The sequence below is a fragment of the Microchirus variegatus genome (genome assembly GCF_963457635.1).
Source record: "Microchirus variegatus genome assembly, chromosome: 2".
Lineage (NCBI taxonomy): Eukaryota > Metazoa > Chordata > Actinopteri > Pleuronectiformes > Soleidae > Microchirus > Microchirus variegatus.
The window spans coordinates 9,076,745-9,093,457 of record NC_139803.1 but is presented as its reverse complement, the minus strand read 5'-3'; the positions used below and the strand labels follow the sequence as shown (position 1 = coordinate 9,093,457).

At 44.7% G+C, this 16,713-nt stretch overlaps 2 protein-coding genes across 2 annotated transcripts in view; one reads left to right on the top strand and one right to left on the bottom strand.

Moving 5' to 3' along the window:
- Positions 1–13,915, top strand: part of fryb (furry homolog b) — a 29,004-nt gene extending 15,089 nt beyond the window's left edge. The window contains exons 35-64 of the mRNA XM_083909973.1: positions 79–247; positions 329–416; positions 520–593; positions 1,473–1,623; positions 2,060–2,163; positions 2,918–3,009; positions 3,096–3,189; positions 3,449–3,668; positions 3,897–4,018; positions 4,098–4,285; positions 4,384–4,478; positions 4,560–4,758; positions 4,851–5,072; positions 5,204–5,572; positions 5,676–5,846; positions 5,936–6,076; positions 6,166–6,351; positions 6,430–6,594; positions 6,906–6,980; positions 7,069–7,239; positions 7,817–8,011; positions 8,321–8,458; positions 8,778–8,995; positions 9,360–9,564; positions 9,648–9,797; positions 9,882–9,980; positions 10,059–10,142; positions 10,656–10,766; positions 10,959–11,194; positions 11,395–13,915. Of these exons, the coding sequence (XP_083766099.1) occupies positions 79–247; positions 329–416; positions 520–593; positions 1,473–1,623; positions 2,060–2,163; positions 2,918–3,009; positions 3,096–3,189; positions 3,449–3,668; positions 3,897–4,018; positions 4,098–4,285; positions 4,384–4,478; positions 4,560–4,758; positions 4,851–5,072; positions 5,204–5,572; positions 5,676–5,846; positions 5,936–6,076; positions 6,166–6,351; positions 6,430–6,594; positions 6,906–6,980; positions 7,069–7,239; positions 7,817–8,011; positions 8,321–8,458; positions 8,778–8,995; positions 9,360–9,564; positions 9,648–9,797; positions 9,882–9,980; positions 10,059–10,142; positions 10,656–10,766; positions 10,959–11,194; positions 11,395–11,653 (4,791 nt within the window). The 3' untranslated portion in view covers positions 11,654–13,915. The remainder of the gene's footprint in view (positions 1–78; positions 248–328; positions 417–519; positions 594–1,472; positions 1,624–2,059; positions 2,164–2,917; positions 3,010–3,095; positions 3,190–3,448; positions 3,669–3,896; positions 4,019–4,097; positions 4,286–4,383; positions 4,479–4,559; positions 4,759–4,850; positions 5,073–5,203; positions 5,573–5,675; positions 5,847–5,935; positions 6,077–6,165; positions 6,352–6,429; positions 6,595–6,905; positions 6,981–7,068; positions 7,240–7,816; positions 8,012–8,320; positions 8,459–8,777; positions 8,996–9,359; positions 9,565–9,647; positions 9,798–9,881; positions 9,981–10,058; positions 10,143–10,655; positions 10,767–10,958; positions 11,195–11,394) is intronic.
- Positions 13,916–14,247: 332 nt separating this feature from the next.
- zar1l (zygote arrest 1-like) lies at positions 14,248–15,694 on the bottom strand (the record flags this gene model as incomplete). Its single annotated transcript, XM_083905015.1, has 4 exons — positions 14,248–14,391; positions 14,521–14,595; positions 14,693–14,785; positions 15,098–15,694. The coding sequence occupies 4 exons, from the start codon at positions 15,692–15,694 to the stop codon at positions 14,248–14,250; spliced, it is 909 nt and encodes a 302-aa protein (XP_083761141.1).
- Between the last annotated feature and the right edge of the window lie 1,019 nt (positions 15,695–16,713).

Here is a 16,713-nt window from a genome sequence, read left to right as displayed (position 1 = left end):
ACTGTTTATGATCACAAATCCCTCAACAAATATCTAGCTGGAGATATGAGAACTAATCCGTTTTTTGTCACTGTTTAGATCAAGAAGGTGGTGATCTACTTGTGTCGCAACAACACGATCCAGACAATGGAGGAGCTCCTGTTTGAGCTCCAGCAGACCGACCCCGTTAATCCAGTGGTCTTGCACTGTGACAACCCTCCCTTCTACCGCTTTGCAGCCAGCAACAAAGCCTCCACATCGCAAACAGGTGATGGTTTTTCATCTCAACAGTGACTTTATCTTAGAACTTGACAGTTTTGACAGTGCTTGTATGGTCTGTTGTGTGCAGGCACCACCTCCAGCAGTAACACTGTAGTGGCCGGTCAGGACAACCTGCCAGACACAGACGAGAACAAGCTGGTCCGAGAGGAAGAGCGGTCAGTATTAAAGCATTTTTATTAACTTCTATTGACTGGAATTTATCTGTATTTCAATTAGCATAAACATCAGACTTGAAAAACGTCACTTTTTTCTTTACAGCAGGGCCAGGGCTCACAACAGAGTAGAGTCTCGCTACAGCAACAGCTCCGGAGGCTCCTACGAAGATGAAAAGAGTAAGTTATCATGCAAATGAACGTATGTACAAATTCTGAAATAGTGCCCAAGGGTACTCGCATGTTGCTTATGTTTAAAGAGAGCTCTGGGTTATGGATTCCTCCTGTCAGTTCCTCCTGACACTCATTTGTACAGAATGTATAGAATGACAACAGACGACTGACAAGGATCTCACTGCTGTCTATACGACTTAAACCATGCGGTATTTTAACATTTAAACCTTTGTAATTGTTTGTTTATCTGGACTCAAACCCAGAACCTATCACCCAGACACTACGCAGACAGAACCCCGGCATTGGTATTTGGTCTATCTTAGGCAAGCATTTGTTTTGAGACGCTTCCAGACGTGAGTCTGCTGTCGTAATTCTTATTTGACTGAGCGAGGCTGTAACCGGCCAAGTTTACACATTTCTCTGGACCTTTAGTGCACCAACATTCTCCATTTTAAATCAGTTTATTAAAGTTGTATTTACTTATTTTCTTATCTCAAAAGCAATACAATTCTTTAACTCTTGCATTTATGTGGTATACGAGGCTCTGACCACAAGCTGGCTAACATCACTTTGTATAAATATTGGAAAAATGAGGAAACAACTCCTATGAAGGAACTCTCTCTTCCTCATCCATTGCAATAATGCTTGTTAGGTTATTTTTCCAACCCTAACCAGCAAAACTGTTTTCAGCTGTGCTACCATCATTGCACAAGGGTTTTCAAGGGTTTTCTAATCATCCAATAGCCTTCGACACGATTAGCAAGCACAATGTAGCATTAGAACACTGGAAATGGGCCTCTATACACCTATGTACATTAATTTAATGTTATATTCATTGAAAAAAAGCGCTTTTCTCATTGACTAAGTCTGTTTTTTTTTTTATAGCTGACCCACTCCCACCATATGCTGGATGGCTGCTGAGTGTTCTGGAGACCAACCGTCCCCAGCCGCTGCCCATGCCTGTGAACGGAGGCTGCTGGGCTCCTCTGGTTGACTACCTCCCAGAAACCATCACACCCAGAGGTCCACTGCATAGGTACACACATACACACACACACACATCACATGGACTCACAGACAGGCAGTGTTAACAAGGGCGTTATTATTATCAGCCGTAGTAGATCAGCAGAGTCGGCAGAGCGAGGTCATATCTGCTCACAGATGGTGTGATAAACTCCAGCACAGAATGAACAGAATGTTTCTGTTTCCCAGGGAGAGAATACACATTAGACTTGAAATTACTCACTTCAGATCTCACAAAAATGACTTTCAGGTTCGATTTATGATGCCTGTACTTGCATACATCACAGAAAAGCTGTTTTTTAAACGATTTTCATTGAGCTTCATATCCAAGCTAATGAAGTTTCTGTATGTTGTTTGCCATGTTGATTATCACTGATTTATCTGAGACGAAAAACCTCTAAAATTAACTTATTTGCTCTTTCTATTTGCGTGTGTATGTTGTTCCTCAGGTGTAACATTGCAGTGATATTTATGACTGAAATGGTGGTGGACCACAGCGTGAGAGAGGACTGGGCTTTACATCTGCCCCTGCTGCTACATGCTCTCTTCTTGGGTATGTGTACATACACTAACGTCAAGTATGTAGTCTTTGTTCGTTTAGTTTTGGAAAAAGAGGAAAAATGGGGTGAACTTAATATCGAAACGCCATCATTCTATGTTCCTTTATATGTCTTGTTTACAATAATAACCTTAATGGGTGTAGATGTTTGTCCGTGACGTCTTAATTAGCTCATGGCGTGACAGTGCAGGGTTTTTTTTTCATCTCCATCCCACATAGATACGGCATTTCAGGACAGACCGCTCTTCTGTGTCATCACAGACGCGAGCACATTCTCCAGGGCGTGCATTTCTTGCCAAGACCTTCTTATCTTCCATGTTGATGCATACCTGCCCTGTCACAGATGTATTATTAAGTGCTGCATATTCAGCATACTCGCCCTCAAGTTCCGGGTGTTTATCGTTCAATCTTTGTGTTCATGTGCGCATGAAGCTGCTGCGTTGTGTCATGAATGTCTTACAAGCAGTCAATTAGGAGGCATGTATTATTTATAGTTTTGTACAAACTTTTTAGATGAAAAAGGAGACAGCAGCTCATTAGTAAGGAGTTGTTGTAGCAACCGCTGAAGCACAACAAGGCTTTGTGGCCTTTTGAGTATGTATACGCCAGCATTTCTGGGCACAACGACTGTGTTTAGCATTAATGTTTAGAAGGAAAACATTTCAACTGAGATGTGCAAATAAATCCCTGCTATATTACTTTTGTTTCTGCTTTCCTAATCATGCTGGGTGTGTGTTTTATTTGTCAGGTCTGGACCACTACAGACCAGAGGTTTACGAACACAGCAAACGCCTCCTTCTCCACCTCCTCATAGCCCTGTCCTGTAACAACAACTTCCAGGTCAGTGTGTGATATATGTAATCATTAAACAACAGCAATTAAGTCTGAGTCATCAAGGTCAAAAACATTTTTATATATATTTTCAGGTTATAGCATCAGTTCTGATGCTGACAAGAGAGATTAGCGACAACAAGACCCTCACCATTAAATCCAGCTACCACACAGAGTACCAGCAGTCACGTAAGTTGTCTGCATGTCTTCCTGTCTGTCCGTCCACCTGCCTGTTATGATTTTGTGAGTGAAGCAGCTTTGTTATTGTACAAATTTACATTTATATGAATCAGACTGTGAACTAGTACGTCTGGATATTTAGAGAAAATATTGTCCTATAGGTTATTTTTGAATAGATACATTTGGAAATTGCAATATATAACCTTTTGTGTACTGTAGTGTACAGCATGATAAATCCAGAGACCAATAAGTAATATGTTTCATTTAGACGCACCTGACTTTCTCCGAGAGTGGCAGACGTCTCCCGTGGTCGACTCCGGGCTGAGCTCCACCTCCAACTCGTCCTCTGCCAGTCTTGGTGGTTGCAGCACTGCAGGCAGTGTTGGCAACTTGCCCCTGGTGACACCGGATGACCTGGAGGATCTCGAGGATGCGCCCAATGAGACGGACGAGAAGACGAACAAACTCATCGAGTTCCTTTCAACGAGGTACGCTCACACCAGACACAGCTGTTTTGTGCTCGTCTTGGAGGCACAGCTTTTTTTTTTGCTGTACAGATGTTGGAGCAGGTGTATGTGTATGTTTGTATGTGGAAATGACTGTAGTCCACACTGTGTGCAACTGTGCACATGCTGCTTTAGTGCTTGTGTAACATCTATGTGGTGGTACTGGTGGTGGGTATACAGTGCCTGGAGTACTGTGTTGTCGTTGCTCAGAGCGTTTGGGCCACTGTGGGCGCACGAGGACATCACGCCAAAGAACCCAAACTCCAAGAGCGCGGAGCAGCTCTCCAACTTCTTACGCCACGTCATCTCCGTCTTCAGAGAGTCAAAGTCTGGTGAGAAAACAGTCTCATTCTCATTGTCTTAGGATAACCACTTCAGTGCATGTTTGAAAGCAGCTTACGTGTCTCGCAGATTTCCACCTGGAGCAGGAGCTGAGTGACGTGGCTTTACAGACCGCCCTGTGCAGCTCCTCGCGCCACTATGCTGGCCGCTCCTTCCAGATCTTCAGAGCCCTCAAGCAGCCGATCAATAACCACGCTGTCTCTGACCTGGTGTCACGACTGGTCGAGGTGGTCGGGGAACACGGAGATGAAGTGCAGGTAAGAAATAGATTGTAGACACCGTATAATAATATAATTATAATTAACTATTCCAGTAGTCTGCCTGTGCCCTCATGTCTCAACAACATGTGTTTCAGGGCTATGTGATGGAGGTGCTATTGACACTGGAATCAGTGGTGGTGAATTTATCAGACTGTCTGAAAAACAGTGACCTCATGGCAGCTCTGACCAGGTATGCCTCTTGTTTATATTGTCTTGTTTATTGACTTAATTCATTTCATTTCATTCATTTCTGCTGTTTTGTGATACACAGGACGTCCTCGCCAGACTTTGTGACGAGTGACAAACTGATGAACAGAAAGAGCACAGGTCAGCTGAACTTCCCTGGCCCGGGATTCGTCGGGCTGTCATCGCAACGCCATCAGCGCTCCTACTCGGTCCCGAAGAAGTTTGGCGAGTGTGCTAGCCAGATGAGCGATCCTCCGCGCAGTGCAACTCTGGACCGAATACAGGCAAGGATGCGCTATTTTTGTTCACTTAATCCTCAAGGAGTGTGTTGAACATATTATTATTACTTATTCTTGATTTGATTTTCAATTTCCAGGCCTGTAACAGTCACGGCCTCAGTCGATCAGGGAGAATCGGTGGCTCCTGCACGTCGTCCACCAATCGCATCGATCCCAGCGTCCTGTCGGATCCTGCCCATGTTTCCCACCCGTCATCAATCCTCGCCACAGTCTTTTGGGTGGCAGTGTCACTCATGGAGTCCGACTTTGAGTTTGAATATCAAATGTCACTCCGTCTGGTTCACAAGCTGCTTTCAAAGGTAGATAAAAATGTGTAGCATATTGATCAAAACTGAAAATGCAGTCGAGGGAGAAGCGGGCCTGCTGCTCCCAACAGGTGAAATCGAAACAAATTCTGTTACCATCTTCTGTTAAACCCTTTATTTCCCAGGTGCCCATTGAAAGAGCAGAGAACCGTGAGCGCCTCGAGAAGCTGCAGGCTCAGCTGAGGTGGAGCGGCTTCTCTGGGATCCAGCAGCTTTTGTTGAAGGGTTTTACGTCACAGGCCACGCTGGACCTCACCTTACAGCTCTTCTGTCAGATCACGCCCGTCTCCCGCGTGCCTGTTGTCGACAGCTCGCAGTCTATAGGTAGAGTAATCATCGTTTTATATCATTGTGTTGTTTGTGTTTACACTGGCTCAACCTGTTTCCTCTGGGCAGGTTTCCCTCTGAATGTGTTGTGTCTGCTGCCTCACCTGGTGCAACACTTTGGCCATCCAAATCAGTTTTGTAAGGAAAGTGCTGAGAGGATCGCACAGGTACAAGCAATTTCTTTACTTTAACTCAGTCTAGTATTGATTTAGTGGTAGTGTATCTCAAAATGTCTCTCTCTCTTTCACGCTCTCTGTGTTTGCCCATCAGGTGTGTTTGATGGAGAAGAACACAAAACTTTCCCACTTGGCTCACGTCATGACTCTCTATAAGACACGCTCCTATACGCGGGACCCTTTTTCTTGGGTCAGCGTGGTTTGTCGCTACCTCCACGAGGCTTTCTCGGACATCACTTTGAGCATGGTCACCTATATGGCTGAGGTAGGTGTTGATCACCTGTGGTCTTGTTATTACAACTGCCATTCAGCCATGGACACTGTTCATCTTGCATGTTTCTCTTCATTTCTTAGCTCCTGGATAAAGGCCTTCCCAGCATGCAGCAGTCTCTCCTCCAGATCATCTACTGCCTGCTCAGTCACATGGATCTGACTGCTGTACAAGTCAAACAGTTCAATGCTGATGTCATGAAAACTATTGAGAAGTTTGTCCAGGTAAGTGTCCTACAGTACTACTACCATCATATGTTTGTAAGTGTGTATTACTCTCTCTTATACAGTGTGTTTGACATGTGATTCCACAGACGATACACTGGAAGGACGCTTTGAACATTTTAAAGCTGGTGGTATCACGTTCTGCCAGCTTAGTTCATCCAGTGTACGGCCACTCACAAGGTGACCTGTCCAACCTGGAGGTCAGCAGGGTGTGGGACGGCTCAGCCAAGGCTCTGCCGGGGAAAACGCTGGACTTTACCTTTGACATCTCTGAGGTGAGGAAGCAACGGAAAAGAAACGAGAAATAAGACAGGATTACATGAGCTAAAAATGCTTGTGATTTTCTTTGACAGACTCCAGTGATTGGGCGACGGTTCGACGAGCTCCAGGGTTCAGGGGGCAGGGAGGGAAAGGCCAGAGCCATGGCTGTGACGCGCAGCACTTCCTCCACTTCCTCTGGATCCAACTCTAACACCATCTTAGTGCCTGTCAGCTGGAAGCGACCGCAGTCGTCGCAGGTAAAATTAGACCCTGCTATTAACGTACTGTATTGCCATCAAGTGAAAATTTCAGACATGTCACTGACCTACCTAACATGTACTTAACAGCAAGTCTTTGACATGGTGTGAGTGGCATTTTACCAAGTTACTTACCCTTTTTTGTTTTGACAGCAAATCATATTTTTCTGCTGGTGTATGCCGTGTATACACATGTCAGACTATGTGTGTTTATATTAAAGCTAAATGAAACTTGTTTGATTTACTGATGATTTCGGAGCTCGCTTAGAACATGGAGATGTAATTTCTTGCTCTTTTCCTCCCTCATACAGAAAAGAACCAGGGAGAAGCTGGTCAATGTTTTGTCTCTCTGTGGACAAGAAGTTGGACTGACGAAGAACCCATCTGTAAGCTACTTGTTTAAAATAATCTACTGCCTGCTTGGTTTTTCACTTTTACACTTGTTTTAATATGAATATCTTTGTTTCCCATCAGGTGATCTTCTCATCATGCGGTGACCTGGATATGATGGAGGTGCGGGAGAGCGGCGTGTCCTCAGAGGAGGGCGGCACCAGAGACGACACGCTCGAGGACACCGCCAGTGAGCAGCAGTTTAGGGTTTTCAGAGACTTTGACTTCCTGGACGTGGAGCTGGAGGATGGAGAGGTGACATTGATTAATCACTCCAGTAAATACAGTGAAAAGTGTCTCTTTCCTCCATTTTTTGTGTCTGTCATTTTTTCTGCCTGTTTTTTTTTTTTTAACATAAATATGTTTGAAATGTATTTCTCTGCTCCTGACCCCATGTCTCTGTCTCCGTCTAACTCTGTGTCTCTCTCTCTTCCCCTTGCTACCTAGGAGCTCCAGGTAAGGTGTCTCATACTGAGTACTTGCATTAGCTTGTATCCGTGCTTTGGTGTTGCTGGCTCTTTTGTTTCCCACTGGAAAATGTCGTTGACTCTGCTTCATTTTTGCTCTCACAGCTTGGTTGCAAAACTACATTTCTGACCAAATTGCTATCAATGATACTGTAAAGGGGGTAAAAGATTGTTATATTGACTCCAAGCAGCTTTTTTCCAGCAAAATTCCATGCCATGAATAACAGTTAATTGTGCATTGTGCGCTCATACACAGCAACCATTCATTTATCTTGAAAGTTCACATTCTCACGGCGGTAACAGTGACTCCAAATGTGTCCTTTGCCCCTTGTCTTCTATTGTGTATTGGTGTGTGTTTTATCTAGGGCGAGACCATTGATAACTTTAACTGGGGCGTACGTCGGCGATCTCTGGACAGCACAGAGTTGGGTGACCTGTTAGAGGAGAGTCAGCACTCGGGCAGCACTCCCAGCCTGGGTCACGAGGACCCTCACGATTCAGACGAGTCGTCGGAGGAGGAAGAGTCTTCAACGAGCCAGAGCCTCTCTCACTCTCAGCTCGTGAGTAGCACAGAACTTTTAGATTTAAACAAATTACAATACGGTTACATTCAAATCTTCGAGTATGGATGAAAATACAAAGAAGCAAAAACACAAAGTAAACACACAAATGCTCCCTCAGTCAGGTCTGATAGTATTGTCTGATCGAGCCCTTTGTAAGACAGCATACAAATAAACATGCATCATTTCTGTTGACAAAGACTCAACAAGGGTGGATCGATAAGACAAACAACAGATATGCACTGCAGCTTTAACTTACAGAATAAGTCACAGTTAAGAATATTCCTGATTTGACTCTTCTGTTTCCAGACGAACCCTTCTCCATCAGAGGAGACGATTCACACCGATTCCTTATCGACTTCGTACGATACATCTGCCGACCCACTTTCCCTGAGTGCCATTACACTGGGCCACGCAGCCCTCCATGATGACTACATGGGCCTACATGTGAGTAATACAGTACATCTTAGTAAATATATGTTGTGCTAGCTGGGTATTTGCCTTTGCCACTCAACACCACCGTTGTGGGAAAGTCCTGCTGTTGTTTTAATGTGAACATTACTTCAACCTGTTGAGCTGTTGCAGAGGAAATCCTCCTCATGGCTCAGCATCACAACACCACAGATTTAAAAGTGAATAAACCTCCATATGTCCTGTAGCAGTTAGCCCTGGACTCAAAGCAAAGTGACGCCACATGACCGGGAAGATAAACACATCGAGTCATCAGTCTCTAAATCATTAACTGATTAACTGACTGTCTCTGTAGGGGAGATTATGTGGCGAGGACGAGGACACTCATGTCCAGGACGATGAGCTCTCACTGAGCGCCAACGAGGTTCCTCAAGGCTCAGACTGCGGCGAGAGCTTCACCCTTGAGCTGCCGGGCCAGCAGCCGCAAGACCAGCTACCCAACCTGGACCACAGGATCAATCCAGATTACTGCCAACCACCGCTGGACTTTCTAGACCCCAACTGTCTGCCCAGGTGAATGTGACAGATGGGAGAATAGAGCACAAGTACAGTACAATGGAATATTGTTTCACTGGAAGGCAGATTTTGATGGACACTGGGATGATGTCGTTCCTGATGAAGTCTGCTGTAAACACATATTAAACTGCTACTTATTTTTTTATTATAATTATTCCCCTGGTTCGTTATATTTCTGCTGATTCTTTTCCTAATAAAATCAGATCAAAAGAGGAGTAATCACTCTATTGTGTTCATGTAACTACACGACATACTGTCGGGCACTTGATTTGGATATAAAAACCCTTTTTTAAGGGAAAAGGTATCAAAGTCTTTTTTTCTTTGTGCCCCCTTCGTTTCTTTCTCGTTTCTGTGGTGGCAGCTTACGTGATGATGTAGATGACTTGGAAGACCTTGGTTTTCCTCCTCCCCCCTCTCCATTTTTCTCCGCCATCTTGGCAGCCTTCCAACCCACAGTGTGTGACGACGCCGAGGAGGCGTGGCGCTGTCACATCAGTCAACTCGTGACTGACTCGGACGGATCCTGCGCTGTCTACACTTTTCAAGTCTTCTCGTCTCTCTTTAAGGTAAAATCACTGCAACTGTTTGTCAAATACAGTTATAATGTCTTTTAATGTGTTATTTAAACGTCATTTTTCCGCTCACGTAGAACATCCAGGGTAAATTTTGCACCCTGACGACTGATGTTGCCACTTACCTCGGCGAGGGCTTGAGGGGCATAGGATCCAAGTTCCTCAGGTCCTCACAGATGCTCACTACGTGCTCAGATTGCCCCACAATCTACATCGATGCTGACACGGTGAGTGTTTTTGTCGTAGCTATGATTGCACAAGCTCATGGTTGGTTTTCACCTCCATTTTCCTTTTTCCTTGTCGGTCTCTAGATCATGTCCTATGGTCTCCTTGAGAAGATGAAGTTCAGTGCACTGGAGCTGCAGGAATACCTGGATACCTACAACACCAAAGAGGAATCTGCTGTAGTTGTAAGTTAAATGTTCTTATTCGTGCATACACAAACAAACTTCATATTCCTCAATTCTTGTCTATTTTTTGTCCTTCAGTGGTTGAGGAACTGTAAGGACACATTTCCCAGGTGTCCTGGGGACAGCGTGGTCACCTGCCAGCCTGGAGACTCAGAGGAGAAGGTACACACACACTTTAACAAACATAAGTTAAAAAGCAAACTCACTCTATATACATGTAACTTCTTCACCTTTGCTTTACATTTCAGTTTCTCTTTGCCACTTTGCTCCTGTGTGATTTTTGTCACTCCGCTCTCTCTGCGTGTTTGCTGTGTTTCTATTTCATTATTCTGACCAAGGACTAACTGAAATGTACAGTTTTCCAGGTTCTGTACTGTTGCCTAATTCTTGGTAGCTTGATTGTAAAACAGTCAGTGGTTTATTCTGTGCTGTGCATGTGTTTGATTGACGCTTTGTCTTCCTCTCACCTTACTCTGACGCCCTAACACGTTCTCTCGCTGTCTAGCAAATGGAATCTCTTGCAGTAAGTGCTCTTACGAGTTTCTTCTCTTCACTGCCTTTGATAAACTGCTCAATCGACTTTGCACAAGACACCTGTGCATTTATTTATATTCCTTTGCATGTGCATATATGTGTTACCATGTCTTTATTAAATATGACTCCTCATTCCTTTAGCAACTGGAGCTTTGTCAGAGGCTCTACAAGCTGCACTTCCAGCTTCTCCTACTCTTCCAGTCCTACTGCTCGCTCATTGGTCAAGTCCATGCCATCAGCTCTGTGCCTGAGGTGAGACAAGTCATGATAAAGAAAGATAACGCTTGCATTCTTAACACATGCGACAAGATTCACCTTAAATGAAAAGACCTGGAGGTCACTTAGAAATGTTAACGTGGCTCTTGTGTATTGAAATAATAAAAAATGTACTGGAAGTTCTCACACACATTCACCCACCATCTGTTTCCCCTTCCCTCCCTGTAGCTGCTGAACATGTCTCGGGAGCTCACTGATCTGAAGACCAGCCTGCAGGCGGCGGAGGCAGCCGTAGCCAGTGACCTGGAGCACAAACTCCTGGCCCACACTCACGCGCACGCCACCCAGGTCGCAGCCGTAGTGGTGCCCAGTTTCCCGACCTCCGAGGCAGCCGTGCAGGCCATACTGGAGTGCCTTAAGAACCACGAGTTCACCAAAGCTGTGCGCTACATCCAGGAGTGCAGGTGAGACATGACTGTAACTGGATATGTGGGAATATCAGAGGAGCTGCAGTTAGTCACACACCTGTAGTCTTTATCCAAACACCACCAAAGTTGGCACTGCACACACACTGGTGTCCTTATTAAGATACCTGTCAAGTTTGAAGCCTGTCAAGCAAACCATAGGTCATACTGACCCTTGTTTTCTTTTATCTAACTTTCAGGAGGCAGTGGCCCACTGGAGTGTTCGGCGGCAGCTCAGAGACCGAGGTCCAGACCCTGCTCAACATCTATTTCCGACACCAGACCCTGGGTCAGACGGGCACCATCGCCCTGGTCGGTTCCCGCCAGGACCTCAGCCTGATCTGCTCCAAGCTGCTGGAGCTCAACGGGGAGATCCGCGACATGATCCGCCGCGCTCAGGGTTACCGGGTCGTCACAACCTACCTCCCCGACTCCAGCGTCTCGGGGACCAGTCTCTGACAGGACTTCAGGAGCTCCCCTCCCCCTCCTTCCCCGCCCTTACTTCTTCACCAATCACTGACCCTTTCAAAACCACATCTGGCAGAGGAGCCTCAGCCTCACCCTCATACCTGGCCATTGCCTCCTCCTGTGTGTCTGCTGCCACGGCTGCACGCCTCCAGGCAGATGCCTGCCTGCCGCTCTGCCCATCATTAGAACCAGAACCACATTTAGACCACGAGGCAGAACTCTCTCTGCTCTCCTCATCCTCCTCTGCAGACTCAGATTTCCCCAAACCCCCAGATCTGTTTGCAGCAACTACTTCAGGCCAACCAGATTATAGGAGTAATTTTAGGTGTAATCCTCATGAGAATACCTGCAGAGGACATTCATCACACAGTTCCAACAAACACTTCATATCATGTGTGCCGTCTGACACACTGATGACTGTATCGTCAGAACCGACCTTACTCACACGTCACGACACAAACACATCACCCGCGCCTCCTTCAGGCTTCCATCTCCCACATTTCCCCCAATCTCCGTACAAGCACTCAATCCATAACACAGTGCTAACTCACGGCCCTGCCCCGACCCCACATCCTCCTCCTCTCCCTCCTCCTCCTCCCTGTCCCACCGGTCCAGGAGAAGTCACAGCATGGGGTTGCTGTTGCTCCCTTGGTGGAGCTGCTACGCCCCTGTCTCGCTACCTGGGAAAGGTGGGACACGCCGCTCTGCCGCTGTTAAAAGTCGGGGGGCTCCTGAAAGCTGAACCATCAGACGTCCAGACGTGAGACGTCTCACCATGACAGAGGAACTTAAAGAGCTTAAGAACCAAACACACACAAAAGAAGTAACTTATTTGTGAACAACTGTAAGATCTTTGTATATGAAAAGAAGAGAGGCAATATATGTTCAGAGAGATCTGGAGATTTGACACTGAAACCACTGGATACAACAAATCACTGTATGCTGAGAGAGAAGACCTGATGTGACACAATCTGAGCATGAGCTTTCGCTTCACAGCACCATGTAGAATTGATGTTGCTTCTAGTTCAAGTCCTGCTCAACGGTCATCAATCAGCAGCCGATCTCCTCCGCTTTGATTTTTCACTCATCTCCTCCCTGAGGGAACTCGAGACCTGATTGAACTTGATTGACTGATGCTGTCTCTTTCAGCAGCAAAGGACCTAAAGTGTGCTGGTTGCATCGCATTGCAGAGACAGAGAGGAAACTTTACCTTTGCTGGTACGGTTTCCACTATTGCACTAAATGGAGTTTTGATATGAATTTTTAAAAATGTTACGGAGAGTCACTTATGTTACTGTGTTGTTACTGTGAGAGAAAAAGCCAAACCTGGAGTAACGTTTTCTCTCCTGTTCGTCCACTGTTTTGAGAACCTGTGCAATGCATGACCCAGCTGAATTCAATATCTACTGTACACCCTTTTTTTTGCTCCCTCTTCGCACTGACGGAAAAGACTGATCGAGACAGAGCTGACTCAGAATACTAAAGAATTATTCCTCATGCTGCCCCGTTGCTCCGTTTATATTCTGTATCAGTGAACCAGCTTGCCTTTCTAGCTGCTGTTGTGAACTAATAATGCCCCTAAATGTGTGACACACACTCACACACTACTCTGTGGCTAGTTGTAGCAAGCATCGTTACGTGAGCGTGCACTCTGTATATTTGTCACTGTCCGACACTGTAACACTTTCACCCCCTACGAGGATGGTGCATGTATACGCGCACATATTTTTGTCAGTCTGTATAGTGTTAATAGTTAGACACACAACCATAGTAGCATATGCTTGTGTGTGGTTTGTAGTTACTTTACCCGTGAAGGGAATGCTGACATTCAGCACTCTTCGTGGATGTTCAAAACAAATTGTGCTACTACTGAACACTTCCCGTCGTCAGCTCTTTCTGTGACTCCTCCCTCTGCTGTACAAATGTCTTTTCCTATTTATATCCATCACTCATTTGACTTACGTTTTATATCGATGTTTGTCCTCTGAACTCAAACTGCCATGCATGCATCGTCCGTGTACTGTATGGAGTGTTGAAAATATTTATTAGTCTAAAAGATATGTTTGTATGAGGTGCAAAAGGGAGCTTTAAGCTCATGCGGGTAACACTCTGTGTGGGAGAATGTGCGTGTGCATGCCAAACATGAAATTGTACATTTTTAAAGCTTTTTAGATAAAAGACTAGTTGTTTTTTGTTCCATCTTGTAAATACTTTTACAGCCTTTGTGAAGTTGTTTTTGAGTTGATGCTCTGTACAAGTCGGTGTCAAAGTAAAGACATGTCATGTTTATTGGTGCATTTCACTAACATGGTAAAGATCACTGTCTGACATTTTAAAAAGGTGCAGTCTTTAGTTAATCGTTTTTATTTATTCATGCAGTTTATGGAAAGTTGCAGGGGTAACAAAGACAGTCCTTTTTGGAGATTCAGCTTTTTCAAGTCTCTTACTAGAGTACTGCTTCCATTGAAGACATGTACACCAAAAAAAGGATTTTCATGGCCTCAGCTCTTTTCGTTATTAGCAAAATGCAGTCATAGAGGAATTTTGGCGACTCCCAACCAGAGCCAACACCACCACTGCGGAGCTCAGACGATGTATTTGAAGCTGTAGGTGGCGTCGCAGGACAGCCTCATGCACTTGCAGCGACAACACAGGTCCTGGCGGTGAGGCCTCTTCATGTTTATGTGCCTCTGCTTCTTCTCACAGATGCAGGACGTTTGAGAGCAACCCTGAAGGAAGGAAGGAGGAGACGGGAATGGTTAATTTAAAAAAAGAAAAAAAAGGGAACAGAAAAAGCAAGTATAGGAACATGTGCCAAAAAAAAGGCCTAGAAAGATAAGTATATATAAAAAAAGTACCTTGCAGATGATTGGCTCCACTCTGTAGGGGTTAAACCCCACCTGACACTTCCGGCAGAGCTGCTTGTAATACACCTGACAAAGATGGAAATGACTGAATTAGCATACTACTGATACTGCTGAATTAGCAATATTTACACAAACATGGAGGTTCTGGTACTGGATCACTTACCTTACTGGTACCAGAGATGCACCATACATAAGCACTCTCCCACCGGATGTTGCACTTCTTGCAGTGGAAAAAGCCATACCTCTGCTCCAGGAACTAAAAAGGGAAAACATTTTACAGGCTCACTTTTGTGCAAGATGATGTTAGGTTTAACTATTTGGTGTAGATGTCAAACTAAAATATCAATTTATTTTCTGCACTGCATCACGCTTTGGATCAACTATGACTTGCAATAATTCAACAATATATTATTGCAATATAGTTTACTGCATTCATAATTCTAGTAAAATATATATATATAAAAACGTTTATATAAATATATAAAGGAAATGCGTTAAAATGGGCGATAATACAATATTTTTGTTCCAAACTGGTCTAAATTCAGGAGGAGGGATGAGTTAAACCCACCTGAAAGTTAGAGCCCTTTGAAGACTGGCGGGACGTCTTCAACTCCTTCTCCGTGTCTTCGCCACTTCGTTCCGCTTCAGCATCTTTGTCAGACTCGGTCTGCTCAGCTTCGTCTTCACTTCCACTATCGTCGTCGTCGTCGAGTTTCTTCAGGAAAAGCCTCCGGTCAAACACGGGAGAGTAGATGGACACGGGCCTCAGGAAGCGCAGGTGGCTCACCTGGGTCGGCGGCGGTGTCTCGTACTGTGACTTCCCGCTGGACACGGACACATCCAGTCTCTCAGGGGACTTCGCGGACACGGGGAGCTCGTTCTCCAGGCCGAACAGCGTCTTGGGACCCAACGAGCACTGGACCACTTTGTCCACTTTGGCGTTCACCTGCACGCCGCACTCTTTGGTGTTCGCCCTCTTCAGTGGTGGAGGTAAACCCGGGTTGACCTGGGCCAGAATGACCTTGCAGAGCTCCAGGTAGTTGAGGCCATGCGGGGTCATGAAGCGGCCCTCCCGCTTCCCCCAGCTGGCACCCGGAGGCGGCGCGGCGCAGACCGGGTTACCGTAGACGTTGAATGGAGGAAACGTGGTCAGGAATCCCTCCATCCTGGAGCCATGAAACCAGTCCAAGTTCTTCCCTGTTGAGATTTATATGGCCGACATTTGCACCACTAATTAGGTGATTAGGAACAGGGCTTGCACGTTCCATATGATGTGCCATTTAAAAACAACATAGGAAATATCCTGGTTATGTAGTATTATACTAGGTTATAGTTGATAGCCCAAATAAACTAATCACAGTTTGCCTCTGGGGGCTTTAGATTATTCTGTGTATGGTTGAGGTAAGAAACATCTGGATAAACCAGAGGCAATCAATTAATGTTCTGTAGTACAATAAATATATAGGCCTAATGCTAATCTAAAACATTATATTGGAGCGCCCCCTACAGTTCATGTTGACTAGAACTCCTTCATAGAAAGTGACAGAGTAATCTTTGATCTATTTTCCTTTCAGAATATCCAGAATATGTGTATTTCAAAGTCAGTTGGAAAAACAATACTCAAATCAGTTAAAGTGATTAAAGGAGTGTCTATACAGAAAGGAAGGGCTCAAAACATTGATATCTGGGCAAAGGTTGCATGAACATAAAGGTACACTTATCTTAAAATATGAGTGTCTCATGATACATGATTGATTATTATAATGGATTTTTTTTACATTGCTGAAATGACTTATAATCCATACTGTGTGCAGCAATGGGTGAACACATATCCAATGTACATGCCGTGAATCATCAGTATTAATACTAGACATGATTGATATATTTGTGCATAAACAAAGACAAATTGCAAGGCAGGGGGAACATAACATTTATCACAGAACTGAACATATTAATAATAATCACAGCATTGAAATGATCTTGTTTTATTCGATTTAATCACAGTGTTTTGCATTTGCATCCATAGATGAATTATGTATGCTAATTATAAAGCAGTAATGTGAATATGTATTTAATTATATGGAAAAGTATATTTTTTTTGTAATTTTGAAATCACAGTATCATATTGCCTAGTAGACGTATATGGACTCGCTCTGTAGGTGGCGCTGTGCCCCCACGGATGGT